This window comes from Apteryx mantelli, chromosome 2 (genome assembly GCF_036417845.1).
Source record: "Apteryx mantelli isolate bAptMan1 chromosome 2, bAptMan1.hap1, whole genome shotgun sequence".
NCBI lineage: Eukaryota > Metazoa > Chordata > Aves > Apterygiformes > Apterygidae > Apteryx > Apteryx mantelli.
The window spans coordinates 149,586,779-149,604,704 of NC_089979.1; the positions used below are offsets into that span (position 1 = coordinate 149,586,779).

Below are 17,926 nucleotides of genomic sequence, written 5' to 3' on the forward strand. Positions count from 1 at the left end.
GAGTTTAACTCCTATGTGAATTTTGCTTTTATTAAACAACATAACCTTTGATTTGCTGCCCCACCAATAACTGCAGCACTAACCACAAAAGTTAGATATGTACTTTTGAACACTTTCTCTTTCTTAATTGTTTTGGGGGTCAAATTTCTTTGTCTCTAAACAAAGCCCAAATAATCAGGCACTTGCAGGGAGCTAGGAAGAGAAGTCAGTCCCACTCCATCCAGACAAAATGTGAGGCTTCAGCACAACCTTGCTCATAGCTGTGAATGTTTGGGGGAAGTTTACTTTGTCGCAGTAACTTATCTGTGGGTTTCTCAGGCCACAAAATACAGGTACTAGTGGATCTTTGGTTGTATCCTTGACCTCCCCAAGAGCCTGTACAAACTAGCATATTCAGAGGCTCTTCCTGTACAGAGGATCCAGGGGCTCTGCTGCGCAATTGCTCTGCCCCAGCTGCCCTTCCTCCCCCCGCCCCCAACCTCATCATGAGGCTTAAGTGTTATATAAAAGGACCATACACCAGCTGTCTGCACCAAGGTGAACTTTGCCCTTAATGAATACAGAAACACTATTAAATAGCTTACAGTCAAAATGTCACCATTCTAAATTGTAATAATGAGAGAAATGTCCTCCTGGATTCTAGATATCCATTTACCAGTCCTTCCCTCCATCAGCACATCAAAAGGATGTTGTACTCTTGCACTCCCTCTACAGGCTCTGAAAATCTGCATTATCATTTTTAATTATAGCAACAGAGTTCTTTAGCTAATAGTAGCTACAAACTAAGTCATGCAAAATGAAGCCCTATTTGTCTCCATGAGGAAAAAGTCAGTCAAGGCTGTCAAATGGACAAAAGCAAAATCATAAAGAAACTTTATTCTGCAGCTGCAAATATGGATACTTCAGAGGGAAAAGGGACATTTGCTTACATTTTTCTGGATATAATTAATGTTTATCTGTGTTACAAATGCTTTTTTTTCTGTAAACAAAACAAGGTTACTCAAGTAGGCTGTGTTGTAATAAAAAAAAAAAAAAGGCCACTTCAAGCATCTCCCGCTTGCCTCTTTGTGCGGTAGAATGATGTTGGTTCCACTCCCTGAGGCACGGCCGCTGTAATAAACTCCAGCTCTGGATTTGTCCTGGAGAGCTGTTATTTCAGCCTGTTTGCAGACTCAAGATGATAAGAATGCATTGAAAAGTTAGCTTTACAATCAGAAAACTATTAGTAGTTTTAAAAAGAATTACATTATGCAGAAGTCATAATCATCCAGAAAATGAAAATCAGCAAGAAGAATGGATCTTCCTTAATGTGAAGACATCGGGGATTTCTGCTTAAATACATTTTAGGCATGCATTTCACGGAAGTGTGTTCCTCTCTCCTTATAGTTAAAGCTTCCAGCATTCAGAGATGACAACTTACATGCCTGCAAAACCAGAAATATACTGTGGTGTATATTTTTAGAATAAAACAGCAATAAATTTCAGATACTCTGTTTAACCTGGAAAACAAAAACTAAATACAGCTTTGCTGACACTTGTGTGTTGGAAGCCCACAGCTGGTCCATTTTGAAACCCAGCTGGATGGCAGCTGGTCAGTAATGGCACCATAGGGTTCTGCCCTAGAGAAAATCTATTGGATAATCTCCACAATGAGTTGGAGTCAGAGAAAGAAGGTGGTTGTGACAAAATTTTGTTCCAGAATCAATGTCATGTGCATCAATGTGGGCTTCGTGTTTGTTTTTGGGATGTGTGGCTGTGTTTCATGGACAATGGGAGAATACTCTCCTCTGGCAGCCTATCATTCTGTGTAAACTCATGCTATTATGTTAAAGCCCATAATTTCACAAGAAGTTAACATCTACATTTCCCAATAAAGGCAATGCTGTTGGCTGCTGAGCCTATCTAAAAACTATACATTTATCTACATGCCCTAAAGAAGCTAAGCATTTTTTTGAAAACTCGACTTCTAGCTATAAATGATAACATAAATTGATCAAGGAATTCTGTACTTATTCCTTGACAGTGCTTAAGAATCTGCTTTTCAATGTTTAATGCTAGGACTTTTCCTAATCAACAGAAGTATGAATAGAGTTTCATTACTTAGCACAGAACATGCTTTGTAGTCTAATGCACAAAAAAAATGTTTCTCTTTCAGGTATTATTCCCCTGGATATTCTGAGATTCTTCTGGAAAGGGTGGAAAATTACCACCCAGTTTTATAAACTTCAATTTTTTTATTAGAGCTGTATTTCACATTTATGCTTTTATGACTGCAATTCAAATATAACTGTTGAAACTCTTCCTAGATTGTGAAATCTTATTCTACTGTTTGAACCACTGAAAGAACTCAGCACTTCCAGAAAGTTGTATTTTGTTTTTTATACAATTATTGCAAATTTTTTGTTCCTTTTTGTTTTCCTCTAACTTCACTACCAGTTAATGCAGCATGTATCTGGAATTTCAGGCAGGGGTGATGATTTATCACAGAAGCTGTGTAGAATCAGTCATTTCCTTCTCCTTCCACAAGAAATGTTTGTGATTATCTGATTCAAATTTAGGCTTCTCAATACTTTATCCATTTTCCCCTTTTGCCTTTGTATATTGTTTAGAGTTTCCCCAGCTTGAAGAGGGGGGAAAAAGCGCTTTTGCTAACCATGGAATTCGAAATGCACTGAGATATCTCCTACCACTACCTTTGGGAAAATGATTTGATTTTGCATCTCCAAACATGTTCTTAACTACAAAATAAAGAAGCAATGAGATCTGATTATGATGAAAAGGCCGTATTCTGCACGATACAGTGGCATTATGGTCCATGCACTGGATAGTACATCTGCAAAAGTCCTCATCATTAAGGCAGGATTCACTGTAGAGGGATGGAGCAATGCATGGTTGGGTGTTCCTCTTAGAAGGGACAGAGTGAACTTGGGACTTCCACTGGCCCCACGGGAAGGACCCTGCGAGGTGCCGCCCCACTTGGCTCATCAGGGCTTGAGGGGCTCAGGAAGAGCTGAGAATTGCTCAGCTGCAGGAACACTGTTAGCAAAGTTTTGAGCACATTGAAAGGAAAGCTGAGGATACTTGATTCCCACTGATTTGAGTGATGGGACTAAGGTTGCTCTGTACTTACTCTTCAAGAAGAGGAATTGCTGCAGAGTTGAGTTCAAACACATTTGGAACTTGGACAGTTTTGAACTTACAGACCACATCCACCTGGAGGGTATTGGAGGTATTAGCTCTTGCCTCTCTGTAGGACATTCTGGGAATATTTTTGTCCTGTTATATAGTGTGAAAAGAATTCTACATTCTGATTACGCCTCTGGTGTACCATAGTAGCAGGGAGCAGCAGACAGTCTGTATTCATTAATTAATATGGTATTGTCATTTACCTTTTTTTGTTGTTGTTGTTCTTCTTCTAACCATTTTTCTCTTCCTAGTATGTGGCATTTTTTCCCCAAGAGTAATAAACAATGTTTCTGGAATGGGATGTTGAAATCCTGGCAACTGCAGAGGGAAGACAATATTTGAAAACCCCTGCAGGAGAGAAACTTGTCTTACTTTCTTAAACGTATTCAATGAGTAAGGTTATAAAACAGGGATAGTCTCTTCTAATACTTGTAAAACAGGAGCAAAGGCTTACTGCAGTTGGAAATGATTTAGAGTGGGTTTTCTCTGCCAAATTCTAAATTACTATTTTCTTTTATTCTTGTCAGCGTCGTCTTCAACAGTTTATAAAAGCCTTGATGGGCTATCTTGTGTTAAGGTTTAATTCTACAAAGGGCTGAGCTCCTGGTGTGAGGTCCTTGGTGCTCTCCAGTCCTGTTCAGGAGGCGCAGGGGATGCACAGTGCCTTGCTGTGTGGAGTCCTAACTGAGATGGAGACTGGTGGTGTCATGAATGCTGATATATAAACCACACCTGCTGGGTTCTTCCCTTAGCCCACAACAGAATGAACTCTTGGAACTGAACTCTTTTCCTTTTTGGTATTTATATTCTGACACTATTAATGCTAGGGCACTAGTGGAAGAACATTACAGCAATCTTTTCACCAGACTTAATACCCAACAAATTTTTGCACAGGCATTATGGATATTTAAAAATCAAATCCTGTACAATTTCTAACAGAGAATGTAATGCAAGGGCTTCCAGAGAATCTCGAAGGATCTTAAGCCTTTATTTCCCCTAATAGAGCAGAAACACTGTACAGGCCTGGGGGCAGTTGTGGTGCAGATGGGAGGCAGGGTAGGGCACATAGCTGTGTACTCACAACTGCATCATGCGCTCGGGAGCACATGCCCCACCACACAATGCTAGCGTACACATTTTGTGTGGAAAGAACAAAGAGGCTGCAGTCCCCTGACAGATGTGCTCCTGCAGTGTCAAACTGCGATACACTGTAAGGATTCCACAGGGTTAAATTTCAGTGTCTAAACAATTTGTTCACAGTCTTTTCAACCTTTTTCTGACTCCTGGCAAAGGAAATGATTGCACAAGGCAAAACTTCAAAGTGATCTGATTGTGCAGCACGCCATCTAAATCAGACCTAGCATAAATATGTCTTTATAGCAGTTATGCAGTTTAATTCTAGGCCAGTGGAAGCATTTGGCCTCCTGTTGCAGGACCCTCTCTGGGAGGGTGCCACATCCCGTCAGGCAGCAGCAGTGAAGTGCAAAGTCCTCTCACCCACGCTCAGAGACTCCCTTGGCTCTCCTTTGCGGGCAAGCTTCTGTACTGTATCGTACACGCACCTTGTGGCTGGAGGCTTCCCTGGAGTCTGCACAAGGCCTTAGCAGCAGCTTTATCACTGATTTGTATTTTAGACTTAGGTTACTAGGGCAAGTATTGCTTTTTTCTCTGTAGTGTTTCACTAGCTCTGATGTAGAGTGTTCCTATCTCATCCTCTCATTTGGCTTAAGCCATCGTCTAAAACTAGATTAATGTTTGTGATTGCTACTCTGGCAAGCTTCACCTATGTGTCATTTGTCTCAATTTCATAGAATAAAATATAGATTTGCATTTTAATTCATTGTGTAAATGCTGTTTTCATGCTAATTTGTGAGTGTGGTGCTACGGATAATGAAGAACAGACTCATTTTGGAGCTGAACCTGACACACCTTTGGATGTCTGTCTCACCTTACCACTCAGCAGTGCCTGGATTTCTCCCTCTTAGCTCAGGGACATAGAAGAGTTTCAAGTTAGAGTCTCTCTCACAGAGTTGGCTTATTAAGACAGACAAACAAAAAGTAAGCCAGGACTTTGACCTTGTAAGCAGAAGTAGATTTAAGCAGAGAGAGTCCTTTAATCATTTTACCTGTTCCTTTGACTCTAGCATGGGGACTTTTTCATCCAAGTCTTTGCAGATCTTCTCTGATGGCCCAAGCCAAGATTTTCGTCTATGTTACTTCATATGTTATTATATCTACAGGTGTAAGCTAGGGCCTTGAAAGAACAAGTGAATGTATAAATATTCCATTCAGTGGATGGATTAACTGTCATACAAAAGCTCCCTTCTTTATCTGAGCCACCAGAAACCAAGAGGATCTGCAAAGGGGAAATACAAAGAGTTCAACTGTGACATGTTTGATCTGTTCTGTGTTTCCAGAGGGATTTACCAAGGGATTGCTTTGTCTCATCTGAAGCAATCAATCTGCTGGAGACCTTCATTTGAACAAACAAACAAAATGTAGAAGCAAGTGAATGGAACTGGTGAAGGACGAAATGAATCTCATTTTATGAAGTAAAGCATGAAGTTACTGTAATTAGAAGGTGGATGGGGTGCTGGTAGATCTTCAGTGTTCCTGATTTGGTCTAGGGGGTTGTGAACTAGCTTGGCCAGAAGGAAGTTTGAATTCTACAGACATGGAGGATGCCATGGGACAGCCTACAGCTTCTGGTATTAATTAGAGTCCTCTGGTTTCTGAGCGTATAGAGGTGGCTGACTGCTGTCCCTTCATGTGAGGGTTCTGTGAAAGTATGCTTGCCTCTGTCTTCCTTAAGGGCTGCTTAGTGTCTAGTATCTCACTTGCTTCAGTTTTAGATCTCACTATGTGAACAGGGTAGCAAGGAAATACGGACTAGCACTAGATTGTAAAGCCAGTGATTTGCACTGACATTCCCTTGCACTGAAGATTCCCTTTATGGGCTTGGGTAATCATTTCATCACCGTGTATATTCTCTTCTTAGCTGTGAGTTATTTGTTATACTCCTCTATTAACTTGCAGAAGTGTTGGGAGGCTTAATTCATATGAGAGAGGCAGATACAGCAGGTTTTCACTTCTTTATAACTAATATCATGTTCAGAAATGAAAATTATTCAAGAACCTTCAAAAATTTACCTTTTTATGGTAAGATTTATGAAATCTTTGAGCTGCTGATTTTTATAATTTGAATTGAACTAACAGCCAGTGGATTCTGTGAGTTGCCTCATCTGATACAATTTGAAGGAATCCTAGAGAAAGAGGAAATTACAATGTCTCTCATGACTATACTAAAACTATTGATGTCATTTTTGTCTAATGCTTAACTGTTAATATTGATGTTACTATGCTATATTCTGCAGTCAGCTCTATAATTTAGCTAGTGAAAATACTAATTACGGTATTACTGCTGTACTATAGTTCAAGATACTGCATAAAAGATTGAATTAGAAAATACATATAAGCAATACTAAAACATATTTTGGTGATGAGAATGCCTTTTACACCAAGAAAACTATTACTGTGTTGTGCTGTCTTTCACAGGGAGCTACTCTCACTTGGGTTAAACATGTTCCTTAGTTTTCTGTGTTCTCTCCCACACAGAGGTCTGATCACAAGGTAGCTGAGTGCTTTGTGAAGAGCTGAGCACCATCAAATTTGTTGTCTGTAGTAGAAACCAGTTGTGTTCAGTGTCGCTCATTAGCAGGCTGTGGATAGGAACAATGTGAATGTACTAAAGTCGTCATCTTAACAGATTTCCACAGAGATTTTGACAGCTTTCTCTTTCTCAATAAGAACATGTTTGTTCTGACTAATTCCTATCTCCAATTTGAGTTGAAGCATAGGTACTCAGTTTAACTTTGGCAGTTCTATATTTTGTCCCTTTCATCACAAAAATCAAATTTTGTGGGGGAGACAGCCTGTTAGAGGTCTTCCTTTAAATCAAAGTTCTTGATTATTTTTGCATCAAAATCAGTGACAAAACTCTTCATAATCTTGTGGCAAGATTTGTGCCCTTTGTTCCTGCCCAAAAGTTTTGTCTTCATTGATACAGACTAGTGATGTGTTTTATCACTATTGTCGTATTTATAATTAGGTCTGATGTTCTCTGTGCATGTTCACCTTTATATATTAGGCCAGTGTTAAAGCCATTGTCAACCTGCAAGGTTGGATTGCTACCAAGATTCAGCTTTTGTTGCCCAACAGTGCTACAATTATATTATAGTCTATTGAAAAAAAAGGCAACATAGAGGTCTCATGGAATTATGTTTATGAGAAGACTGAAGCTTCATTTACTTGCAATATCATTAGAGCTCTGAGACAGATTTATAGCCTTGTGCACAGTGTACTTGTGTTGGTTTAGACACAGTATTTATTTGGTCACACCCAGCCAAATGTTTCCTTACTAAATTAAAATAAATGCTGGTTAGTTCAATGAATTACAAAGCTATATAGCATAATTTCAGGTCCTCAAGTCACAGAAAATGAGCCCCAACAATGGAAATCAGTAGAGGATCAAAAATGATGGATATGCTAGAGTGAATATGAACAAAGAAGGAAGGTAGTTTACTGAGTTAAGTTAAATTTTTATGGCTCAAGCAATGTATAAAATTTGGAAAGAACAACTCCTATTTGTAGTCTGTTCTGACATTCATGTAACCTCTCCCCATATGTACACACAGATGCCCTTGCAAGCATGGTCAATTGAGATGTAAACATAATGTTTTCTATCCTTACTTTCACAAGACTTTCCCCTGTAAAGCATCTTTAATGCCTCTTGGCTGTGGCAGAGCAGGTCATTGGCAGGTCCTCTGCCCATTAATGCCAGTTTTATGTTACTAATTTACATGAGAGTGAGCCAAATCCCACCTAATTCCCATTGCAGTGAGAATCAGGCCCTAGATCGACGTCACCTCTGCTCCTTTGTGCCAGGAACAGCCCTGCTTCTTGCTGGAAACAAAACAGAAGTGATAAAATGACTTTTTTTTTTTTTTCCTTCCCCAGCAGTGCTTTAAATGGGAGGATAGTAGGAAATATTTCCAGAACTTTGGGGGAATGGCTCAAGCTCTGCATGTGCAGAAGTCTGCATCTCCTGCTGTGCAGGGAATGAGTCAGAAAGGGGAATTAGAAGAACTGGTGACACACTGGTGGTGCAGCAGTTACCTGCTTTAGGAAGTGAATATGTAGGGAATTTGCAAGTTATCTGTCTCAGTGTTGAGTAATGCCTCCTTGTTGTAGGGATCTTCCAGAGCTGGTTGGGGCTTGTTGTTGTGTTTGCTCCTGCCCTGGGGCCAGGCACTTGTGCCTGGTCTGTGCCATGGCGGCGGTGCTGCTCATGCCAGCATGACGCTACCCTGTGATTCCTACAGACATTTTTGGTCAATGGAACTGAAAGGAGGATAACTTCAACAATTCTGTCAGTCGTTTAGCAGTATGAAATTCTCTTCTGTTCAGTCACTCCAGAGCAAATCCTACCCCAGCTTATCTGTGAGTTCTGCGAGGGCTTGGGGCACACCGGAAAACAGGGCAGCGTGAGGCTGGGCAGGCTTTCAGGAGACCAGGCGTCAGACCTGTGCTCCTCGCCCGCACACATGGCCATGGAGATGGACCTGATGTCGGTCTGGCCTTAACTGCAGAGGTGGGGAGCCAGCCCTGCCCAGCCTACGCGTCCAGGGCTGTGGGAGCCACGGTCCCATTCAGCCACGGTGCACCAGCCTTGTTTGTTTGGGCCCAGTGTGGGGAGGACCTCTCCCTCCTGCGTACGTCTCAGGGGGGCTGTGGGAGGCTTCATTAGTGCTTTGAAGCTGAAAACTGCCATATGAGTGCTAAGTGTTATTACTGTTTACTGAGCTGATCAATGCGTGGCTGACCTTAATTCATTTTCTTGTGGTAATTCCCTTGGTTAAATTGAAGAAAATGAAACATTTTGATGACAGTGTTTTAAGAAACTGCCATTTCAGAAGTTATAGCTGTGCCTGTGATGCATTGCCACATCTGACAGCAAGGGTGTGAAACTTGGCTTTCACTCTGTGGTGTGGAGTTGCCATTTGGATCATTTCCCCTTATTTATCCATCTTTTTATCCAGGCATGACCTACTAGTTACAAAATCTGTTAAAATTTTGCCATTGATTCCAGTGAACGTGAGGTCATGCATCACTATCTTAGGCCTAAAAAAAAAAATCTCCTCACAAAATGTTTTTCAAAATCCTGATTTTATGTTCATGCTAGTGTAGCTGTGCAATGGGAATGTCTGATAAATTTGATGTTTCATTTATAATAGAAGATTGCTCTAGCAGCTGTCTTATAACAGTTTAACTACTCTGACCTAAGTGACAGTTCTTAAGAGATTAAAGACTTAAAGATGAAAAAAGTCCAGCATTGTCCTCTCTGTTTTTGCATTTCATGTGTTTATTTTTTAAACTGACTTTGAAACTGCTTTATAAGCAATTTGAGTTCATCTGCATAATGTAGATGAGAGAGGAATGAATGCTGGTCTACTGCAGCTTGTTCTGTGACCACCTGAGAAAAAAAGAGTCTTTTACCCTCTTGAACATCTGGAGTTATAACAAAATGTGTTCTCAGCTGGATTCCTTCTATGTGAAATGAAACAGAGCTGCATCTGTACACACCTAAAAAGAGGATACAGAACTACAAAGGAAATCCAAAATCTGTAACTCTCTATTTTGTTGGCTCCCTGGAGAATTTTCAGTAATCTTAATGAAAATTATTTGAATCTTGAAGGATGGACATACCTTTCCCTTCCTCCAACCTGAGCAGTCCAAAGGACCAGACCTGGAGATCTTTTTATATATTGCCAGGTCACCTGACAAGATTCTAGTGTGAAAAACCCTAGCAATAGCTAATGAAGGAACTAAAAAAAAGCTGTAAAAAGTAATTTAAGAAAATTCAATAGTAGGATCATATTTAAAAAAAAAGCTAATTAAACTTCAGTTGAATTTTCAGTCCAATCTGTTGCAGATGAATGAAATGTGGTGCTAGTGTGTTTGAATCCTGGGGTGATAGACATGTGAAGAATGCATAAAAGGTGGATGTGAGTTGAACAGTACTGCAGCCGAGCCATACTGCTTGGATGAGGACCTGCAAACCCTCATTCAGGCCAAAACTTTTGTTAATTTGTGGGTGACGTGCACAGGAGAGGTGCCCAGGCCTGGGCACATGGTGGTCAGATGGCAACAGCACAGTTCCTGTGCCATGCTCTGAACGGGGGTGATAGTGACATGACAAAACTCTGCAACTGAACAGAAGTGCGAGGTAACTTGAAGCCATACTGCAGGGAGACTGGAGAAACTGTAGGCAGCAAGTAACATTTTTAAGCTTGATATAAATTTCATCCTATTTAACTGCTATCTACTACTGTAGATTAGCAAACCAAGTGAAAGAACAAAACAGTGGAGAGATTTGATCTTATTTTATAATGCAATGGAAACACTCCTCACTAGAAGAGCATTTTCTTTAGTTCCAAAAGCACTTAGGTCTTAACTGTCTTATGTTGCCATATTGTTGTGCCCTGAGGGGGCAAAATAGGAAATGATTACAAAATGCAACATTTCCAAACTGAGGAGCACACACGCTTGAGATGAGCCACACAGTGTAGCTTTATCAGCTGTTGTGTAAAATCTCAAAGAAAATCTCTAGCAGTGAAAGGCTTCAAGAGGAGAGGAAAACATTCTGGACCCCGTGGTGTCCTGTGCACAGGAAATGTGGCATGTGGGAGCCTGCAGAATTGCTTCTGGTTTGTATCCCAGTAGAGGATTCAGGAAGCAAATGCAGCTTCACTTACCCAGCAAGAAAGGGTATTCTTATTTTGCAGAATTTGTTCATTGCTTCAGATAAACAGAATTTGTTCATTGCTTCAGTTTATCAGATAACTTCATCATGATCCATCTGTGCATGTATTTTAATGACTGCTTTGTTTCAAAGCTGTGTGGAGTAAGCTATTGCCTTTATCTTTTTCTCTCTTCTCTCTGTACCTCTCCACCATCTTTCCTTTAACCCTCCTGTTACTGCTGGATACGTACTAGGAGGTGTGTCTGGTGGTGGGTATTACTTTCACCAGCTTTTCTTTATAGTGGTGTGGCTATAAATGGCAGAGAGCATCGTTCCCAATTACATGTTGCCCCCAGATGCTGCAGGGGCGATGCTGATGGATGGCTGTGTGGGTGGTGTTGAAGGGCCTGGGGGAGGAGATCCGGGAGGCAGCTCCTCTAAGCAGTAGCAGAAGTCTCTCTTTGGGCTGGGCTTACCGCTCCTCCCCTAGCACAGTGAGCCCAGGAGTCTCAGAGATCTTGCATCTGGGCATTGGCAAGGGGGAGATAAGGCAGGAAGGGCTTAAAGATACAAACCAAACAAAAAAGGGAAGCAGGAGCAGCTGGGAAAGATGGAGAATTTACCCATTACCTACCACTGCAGAAACTAGGTGGCATGGAGAGATGAGAGGCTGCCACAGAGTACACTAGCTGCTAAATCTCTTTGCTCTCTGGATTGCAGTCCTCCCCCCTGCCCCAGTGTCTGGTTCCTGCCTACCTGCCTGCCCTGTGCAGCACTGTGAGGCAGAGCCTTCCCACCGCTGGCTGCAGCAGGCACAGGCCCGTCCAGCTGTGCGGGCTCTGTTTCATGTCATTAATGATATTTCTGACAGTGACCTTCTGCATGGATTAAGACATCTGCATTATGGTAGGAGGCAGACTGTGCTTTGGAACTGGAACAGGCCATTTTTGGCTACCAACGGGGTGGCTGTGGAGCCGGCAGGCTGAGCTGCCACCTTCTACCAGTCATCGCTCCAACAGCAGGATGGTGGAAAATGCAGGCAGAAGAGAGGCAGAAACCTGCCTGTACCAGCACACTGAAGAGGAATAACAGAAAGCTGAGTGATCCTGGGCCATAAAAGGATGCTTTCCCAGACCCACAGAAATCCAAGGAAAGGTGAGGAGGTGAAAGCAGAGATTTAATCAAGGTTTGTCATTTTTACATAGACCTTTACTCCTCAAGGGCTGCCAATGGAGAAGGAGGAGGTGAGTGTGTGTGTGTATGTGCGTGTGTGTGTGAAAGCTCACTTGCACGTTCTGGTCCCTCCCCACTTTAGCTGTCCTGTGGTCATTGAAGCAACGTCTGGCAGGTGAGCCTCCTGGCAGGTAAGCTACTAGGAAGACATGGAGGGAGGTGAGCATTATGGGCTTTGGAGACTGAATATGTTTTTTTACATAGCAAGCTTAGTGCCAGCCTGGGAATTTGGCGCTCAGAGTGTGCACTGGAAATAGAAAGTGTTTTGGGTCAGTGCGTGAAAATACACATAAGAACCGAAGACATTAACAACTGCATCAGACCAGTGGTCCATCCAGCCCTGTCATCTGTCTCCAACAGAGGCAGTAGGTGGTGCTGGTTACAGAGGGCGTGTGAGCCTGGCCATGTCCTGAGGCCCGTCCTCTTTGTACCCCACAACATCCCCAACTGTTGGATTAGGATGTTGGAGTATCTGCTTATTAGGGTGTTTCAGTATCTGCTTATGGATTCATTGCTTACCCACTCAAATCTGAGAGGTCCTACTGGAGTAGTTTCTCACCTGAAAAAGCTTAATATCATGTACAAACTTGGAGATTTCGCTGCATGCTCCTCTCTTTATTTTCTTATTGAAAATATTGAATAAGCCAGTCCCATCATCAATCCTATAGCCAGATACTTTTCTACTGCCTGCTCTTCATCCTGAAAAGTGACCGTTAAACCTTACCTTTTGCTTCCTGTCCTGCCTCCAGTTTTCAATCCGTGAGACTCTTTCCTCCTTCTGTGGCAACTTAGTTTCTTTAATAACCTTTGCTGTGGAACCTTGTCAGAAGCTATTTCAAAATTGGAATATACTGTGCCTACTGGACCCCCTTTCTGCATATCCTTACAGCTGCACTCGCAGGACCCCAGTGGGTTAGTGCAGCAGGGCTTCTCTTCGCAGAAGCTGTGCTGCCTCTTCCCAATAGACCACGTTTATCCCTGTCCTTAGTGACTTTATAGACCCACTGCCTTTCCCAAGGATGGACATCAGACTTACCAGTCTGTAATTCCCCAGATGCCTTTTTAGGTCCTTTTAGTGGATGGGAGTTGCACTGGCAGCTTGCTGGCCCTGTTTGCGGGGCTGGGTGCCCACCTTGGCTGGCAGCTCTCCAGGCTGCAGGGCCAGGGCGAGCTGCTGTCAGGGACAGCCTGGAGCTTTCCTCAGGAGCAGAAACCCCTGTCAGGAGGGAGGTTGGTAACACTTTTTTTTTTTTTTTAACTGCAGAATGCGTTTGCTCAACTTCTGAAGTGAGTACTTGGGTATCAGTTATTCTTGCCAACCTTTCCTTTCATACGGATAAGGCATTTTTACATGGCTCATCATACTGTAGTCTGCAAAATACAGAGCAGCTGCATAGAGATAAGGTTATCACATCATTTCTGTGATAGATGTCATACCTGCTGTTTATATGTAATTGGAAATTGGTGGGATGTTTCCTATAGCATGACTGGAATATCTGCATTGACAACTTATTGGAGTTAAAGGAGAGAGAAAGAGAGAGAGAGAGAAGGACAAACTGGCACAAAAAAAGGGACAGTCTGTACGAGCAGCACTTGCAAAATACTGAAAATCAAAAGAGAATGGAGAACTCTAACCCTACACTGAAATCATATGGATTAGGATTTAACAGAAGAAATGCGCACAAAACTGAACAACATATCTGAATACAGAATCGTTGGGCTGGGGAAACGTAACAATGAAAAGTTTTTGGACCATCTAGCAAATGCAGATGACTGTTCTTATGTGACACCTGATGAGTGACAAATGCTGCTATGGAGACTCTGAGAGGATCTGGCTCAGGAAAGAGGCTGGAAGGCAACTGAGCCTCATCTTGTGCCTGCTCACACACAGCCCAGCTTTCCAGGTAATGTTCTTTGCTCATCATCACCACCATGGTGAGAAATGCAAATGCGAAAGCAAAATCTAATAGTGCGCAGTAAATAAAAATAGAGGAGGCATCAGCAAAAGATGTAAGGTTTTCTTTGGGCTCGAAGTGGCTGCAGGGACAGCGTTGTGCTGGGAGGCAAAAGCACCGCAGCACGGCGCGAATGCTTGGCTTGGGCAGTCCGTCATATCTGTCATCATTACAAGCACGGACAGATGATGATGATCTCTCCATTCTGTTTCTGTTTTTTCTCTGTCTCCAGAGATGCTCATCCAACTGTTCTCACCATAAATTTATTCAGCTAATTTTTCTATTTTCCCTTCCCTTCCCTTTTTTGTGCAATCTTCACTGCCTTAGGGTCTTCATTTTGTCATCAAGTCGGTGGTCTCTTTTCCATACTCACTGCTACTTTCTGCCTCCACTGTGTAGGGGGCTGTTGACTGCTTTCCAGTGCTCTTTGGTGTATTACTGTCATTCTCCTGCATCGATTTTCCGCTTGTCTTTCCCACCAAATGCAGTGTGCTGCACTGCGTGAGGTGGGGGGCAGAGGCAGCACTGCGGCACGGACCAGGGGCTCCTTACGCCGGTCACTTTGCATAAGTACAGGCTGTTTCCTGAAGCAACTTTTCTCCTCATATGGCTCCCTCTCTGCACCCATCCCTCAGGTACTGAACCCATTTATTTTCTAGACTGACTGCAGCAGCAGCGTGTCTAAAACCAGCCAGCTGATAGCACAGCTCGTTCAACTGCTGCTACAAGATTTTGAAGACAAGCTGTTTTCATAAAGCTGCAGCTCAGGGGAAAGGATTTCGAGAAGCTGCTTCCTTTCGAGAGTTTTCCAGGAAGATATGTACATTGCTCACAAATGCTTCCCATTCTCAGGTTTTGGTAAGGGACACAACAAAGATATTCAAGTACTTTTTTTCAAATGACATGACTGGGATATAGAGCGATCGTACCCAGTTGTGCCACCCTCTGTACCCCGCATGTCGCAGCCTGGTGCAGGATGAGATTTGTACGCAAGCGTTTGGTATAATTTGAAACAGACTGAAGCTTAGTGTCCAGGCATTTGTGACATGCACAGGCTTAAAATTATGATAGAAGTCATCTGGGGTGTTGCATGGGCAGTGTGCTGCCTGTCTCGCTGGGATCGCCCTTACCTGCTCACCGCAGCCTGCAAAATAAACAGCCAAGAACGCGATCACGGCATGAAGAAAATGCCTCTGTGATGGACGATTTCCAGGTGTGACCTTTCACCGATTACGGTAGCCAAAAATCTTTGTAGGAAGAGGGCACGAGGGAAGATTACGGGATAATAATAATAATAAAAAAAAGATCCATCAGGTGAAGGATCTGTTAAGAAAGTATCAACTATTTTTAAAATACACAGCCATCTGACAGGCCAGACCACACCTACGAGGGCTAGCGATAAAGCCACAGTTGGCTGAAATGGTTCAGTTCAAAGGGCAGGTTGGTTTGCTCATGTATGCAGAGCCTATCTTGGGTAAGCTGTTATACTGTGTACGAGAAGCTGAGCACACAATCTCATATCACATGCACAGTGGAAACGTCATTTCAGCAATGTAATACACTTGTTATTTTAGTGGCATGGGGCTAATATAACCCTTTTCTGTACTTGACACAGCGTCATCACATCTGACCAGAATAAAAGCGGAAGAACATCATTTTGATATCTATTTTTTGGCATCACTAATTTTACCACCACTAAGGAGAGATTCCTTTTTTCTCTTTTTTTTTTTAAAGAAAATGTAAAAAAGCATGTGAGTCTGAGAATAAAAATCATTGCAAAAGGCAACATTACTACTGTTTCTTTGATGCTGGCACTTTGATAAGTGCTATACATCCCTTATATTGTCTGGAACTAAAAGCAGCCATCAAACTCTGACACACTGGCATTAGGAAATCTTTCTAGCTACTCTGAACCCCCAAAGCAAACCATGTTTTATGTAGCTGAAACAAATATATAATGAACATGAATGAAAGCTTCTCAGTTCATCCCCATCAGTACAAAAGATTACTTCTCTAGTCTAATTTCTATGCTGCATGCAAGAGGTTTTGAATCACAATTTTGGAATCAGTCGCCAGTTTCCATTTTGTAACGCTACCTTCTATAGACAGGGGAGTTCATAAAATGTAGATCCACATACTGAGGAAAAATGGTGGAGAAAGGGTTGTGCTTGTGATTTTTTTTGCTTCCAGTGCTACCTTCTCTGAAATGCACACAGCCGTAGTTCTTGCTCCTGTGCTATAGCTACTGTTATGTGCTTTGCACCTTTAAATGTGCGAAGCATCGTGCCTGTCTGCCAGGACTGCGAGGATTCAAGATGGGAGAGAGACAGGCTTTGTTTTCTCTCTCATGGAGATTTTGTATTTCTTCTTCCTTTACCGCTATGTTGGCTTGCAGAGAGGGTTAGTAAACAAACCCCTCCCGCTTGCCATTTTCTTTATATTTTCTGTATACAAAGAGCAAAATGCACATTTTTTTTTTCCCTCTGCACAGGAAAATTACAAGGAAAGGAAAACATACAAAATCTCAGGGAGGGAAAGCAGAACGTCTCCTCTGCTGCACAGTCTCAGATTCAGTCTTCCCACAGCGGACAAGCAGGCTCAAGCCTCGTATTTAAAACTGCAATACAAAGAAGCTAGATTAACAGCCACATATTCTTTAATGCCTAATTACTATTTCCGTTCTTCGCTGACCTGTTTGGAGCCAGTACAATAACAAACGTGCACCACTGAGCAGAGGCCCTGTACACATGATTGCATTTTACAAATTAGGCATTTTATATCAGTTTGTTTCATTTTCCTGCACAGTTCGTTCATATTCTAGAGGAAACAAAAGTAAAAATCTTAATGAAGGTCATTCTTTACCTGTAGTAGGTTACTAGTTAAATTAGTTAAGGAATGATCTGATTATGTAACTCATTTCACATGAGCAAAGAAAAGCAACTTCAGTGCATAAGGGCTGCAGGATTGCATCTGGCTCAGCTCTACAAACCTGTGATGAGTTTCTCTGCGGAGCAAGTAGTTTGGAAGACTGAACCTTGCGTTTCTAAAAGGAGAGTTTCATTTCCCCCACTCTGACACAGGTTTGTGATTCATTTCGGAGAGGAGGTGAGTGTTGTACGTACAGTCCAAGGCTGAGGCAAGCCAAAGCGAGTGAAGCCGTGTTAGTATGGTCAGAGGTTTGTGTACACTGTCAGGCCAATGAATTCACGAAGATGCTGTGAATATTTGTGGAGAGGCCTCCAGGTCTTCAGACGAGGCGTGGACTGAATGTGGTCAAAGCTATAGTCTTCTCTTCCACAACACAATAGTGACCTCCTGGGGGGGGGACCCCAAACAACTTATGTCAGAACCGTATTCTACATTTGTTAATTAAAGCTGCAACTGTCGTGCGTGTGGCTGTGTGTGTACCTGTGTGTGCAGAACAGCAATGGTTGCACCAACAGCCTCCTGCAAGAGTTCGGTTGTGGGAGGACAGTTATAAATAACGCTTTGGCCACCAGAATTGTTCAGCCAGTAGCAGCTGCCAGCGGAATACACTGACTCAGCAAGAGCCTTTCCCGGCAGCACCTCCCACTACAGAAACTTCCCCGTGAAGTTGCAGGTGCCTGGGGGGCAGCAAGCCCTGTCCGGGTGCTGCTGCTGCTGCTGCTGCTGCTGCTGCTGCTGCTGCTGCTGCTGCTGCTGCTGCTGCTGGGAGCTGCCCTGAGCCAGGGCCAGGCCAAATTAGTGTTTGTAAAACACGCTGAAGATA

The 17,926-nt window shown here is 42.6% G+C and overlaps 1 protein-coding gene and 1 long non-coding RNA gene across 3 annotated transcripts in view; one reads left to right on the forward strand and one right to left on the reverse strand.

Moving 5' to 3' along the window:
• Positions 1 to 2,767, forward strand: part of SPAG6 (sperm associated antigen 6) — a 36,814-nt gene extending 34,047 nt beyond the window's left edge. For both annotated transcript variants that reach the window (XM_067291782.1, XM_067291783.1), the window contains one exon: positions 2,156 to 2,767. In XM_067291782.1, coding sequence (XP_067147883.1) covers positions 2,156 to 2,222 — 67 coding nt within the window. In that variant the 3' untranslated portion in view covers positions 2,223 to 2,767. The remainder of the gene's footprint in view (positions 1 to 2,155) is intronic.
• LOC136991299 (uncharacterized) lies at positions 92 to 15,473 on the reverse strand. The gene is made up of 3 exons (XR_010883510.1): positions 15,306 to 15,473; positions 3,390 to 3,534; positions 92 to 1,424 (listed from the first exon to the last, which is right to left on the reverse strand). It is a non-coding gene; the product is annotated as an uncharacterized lncRNA (long non-coding RNA).
• Between the last annotated feature and the right edge of the window lie 2,453 nt (positions 15,474 to 17,926).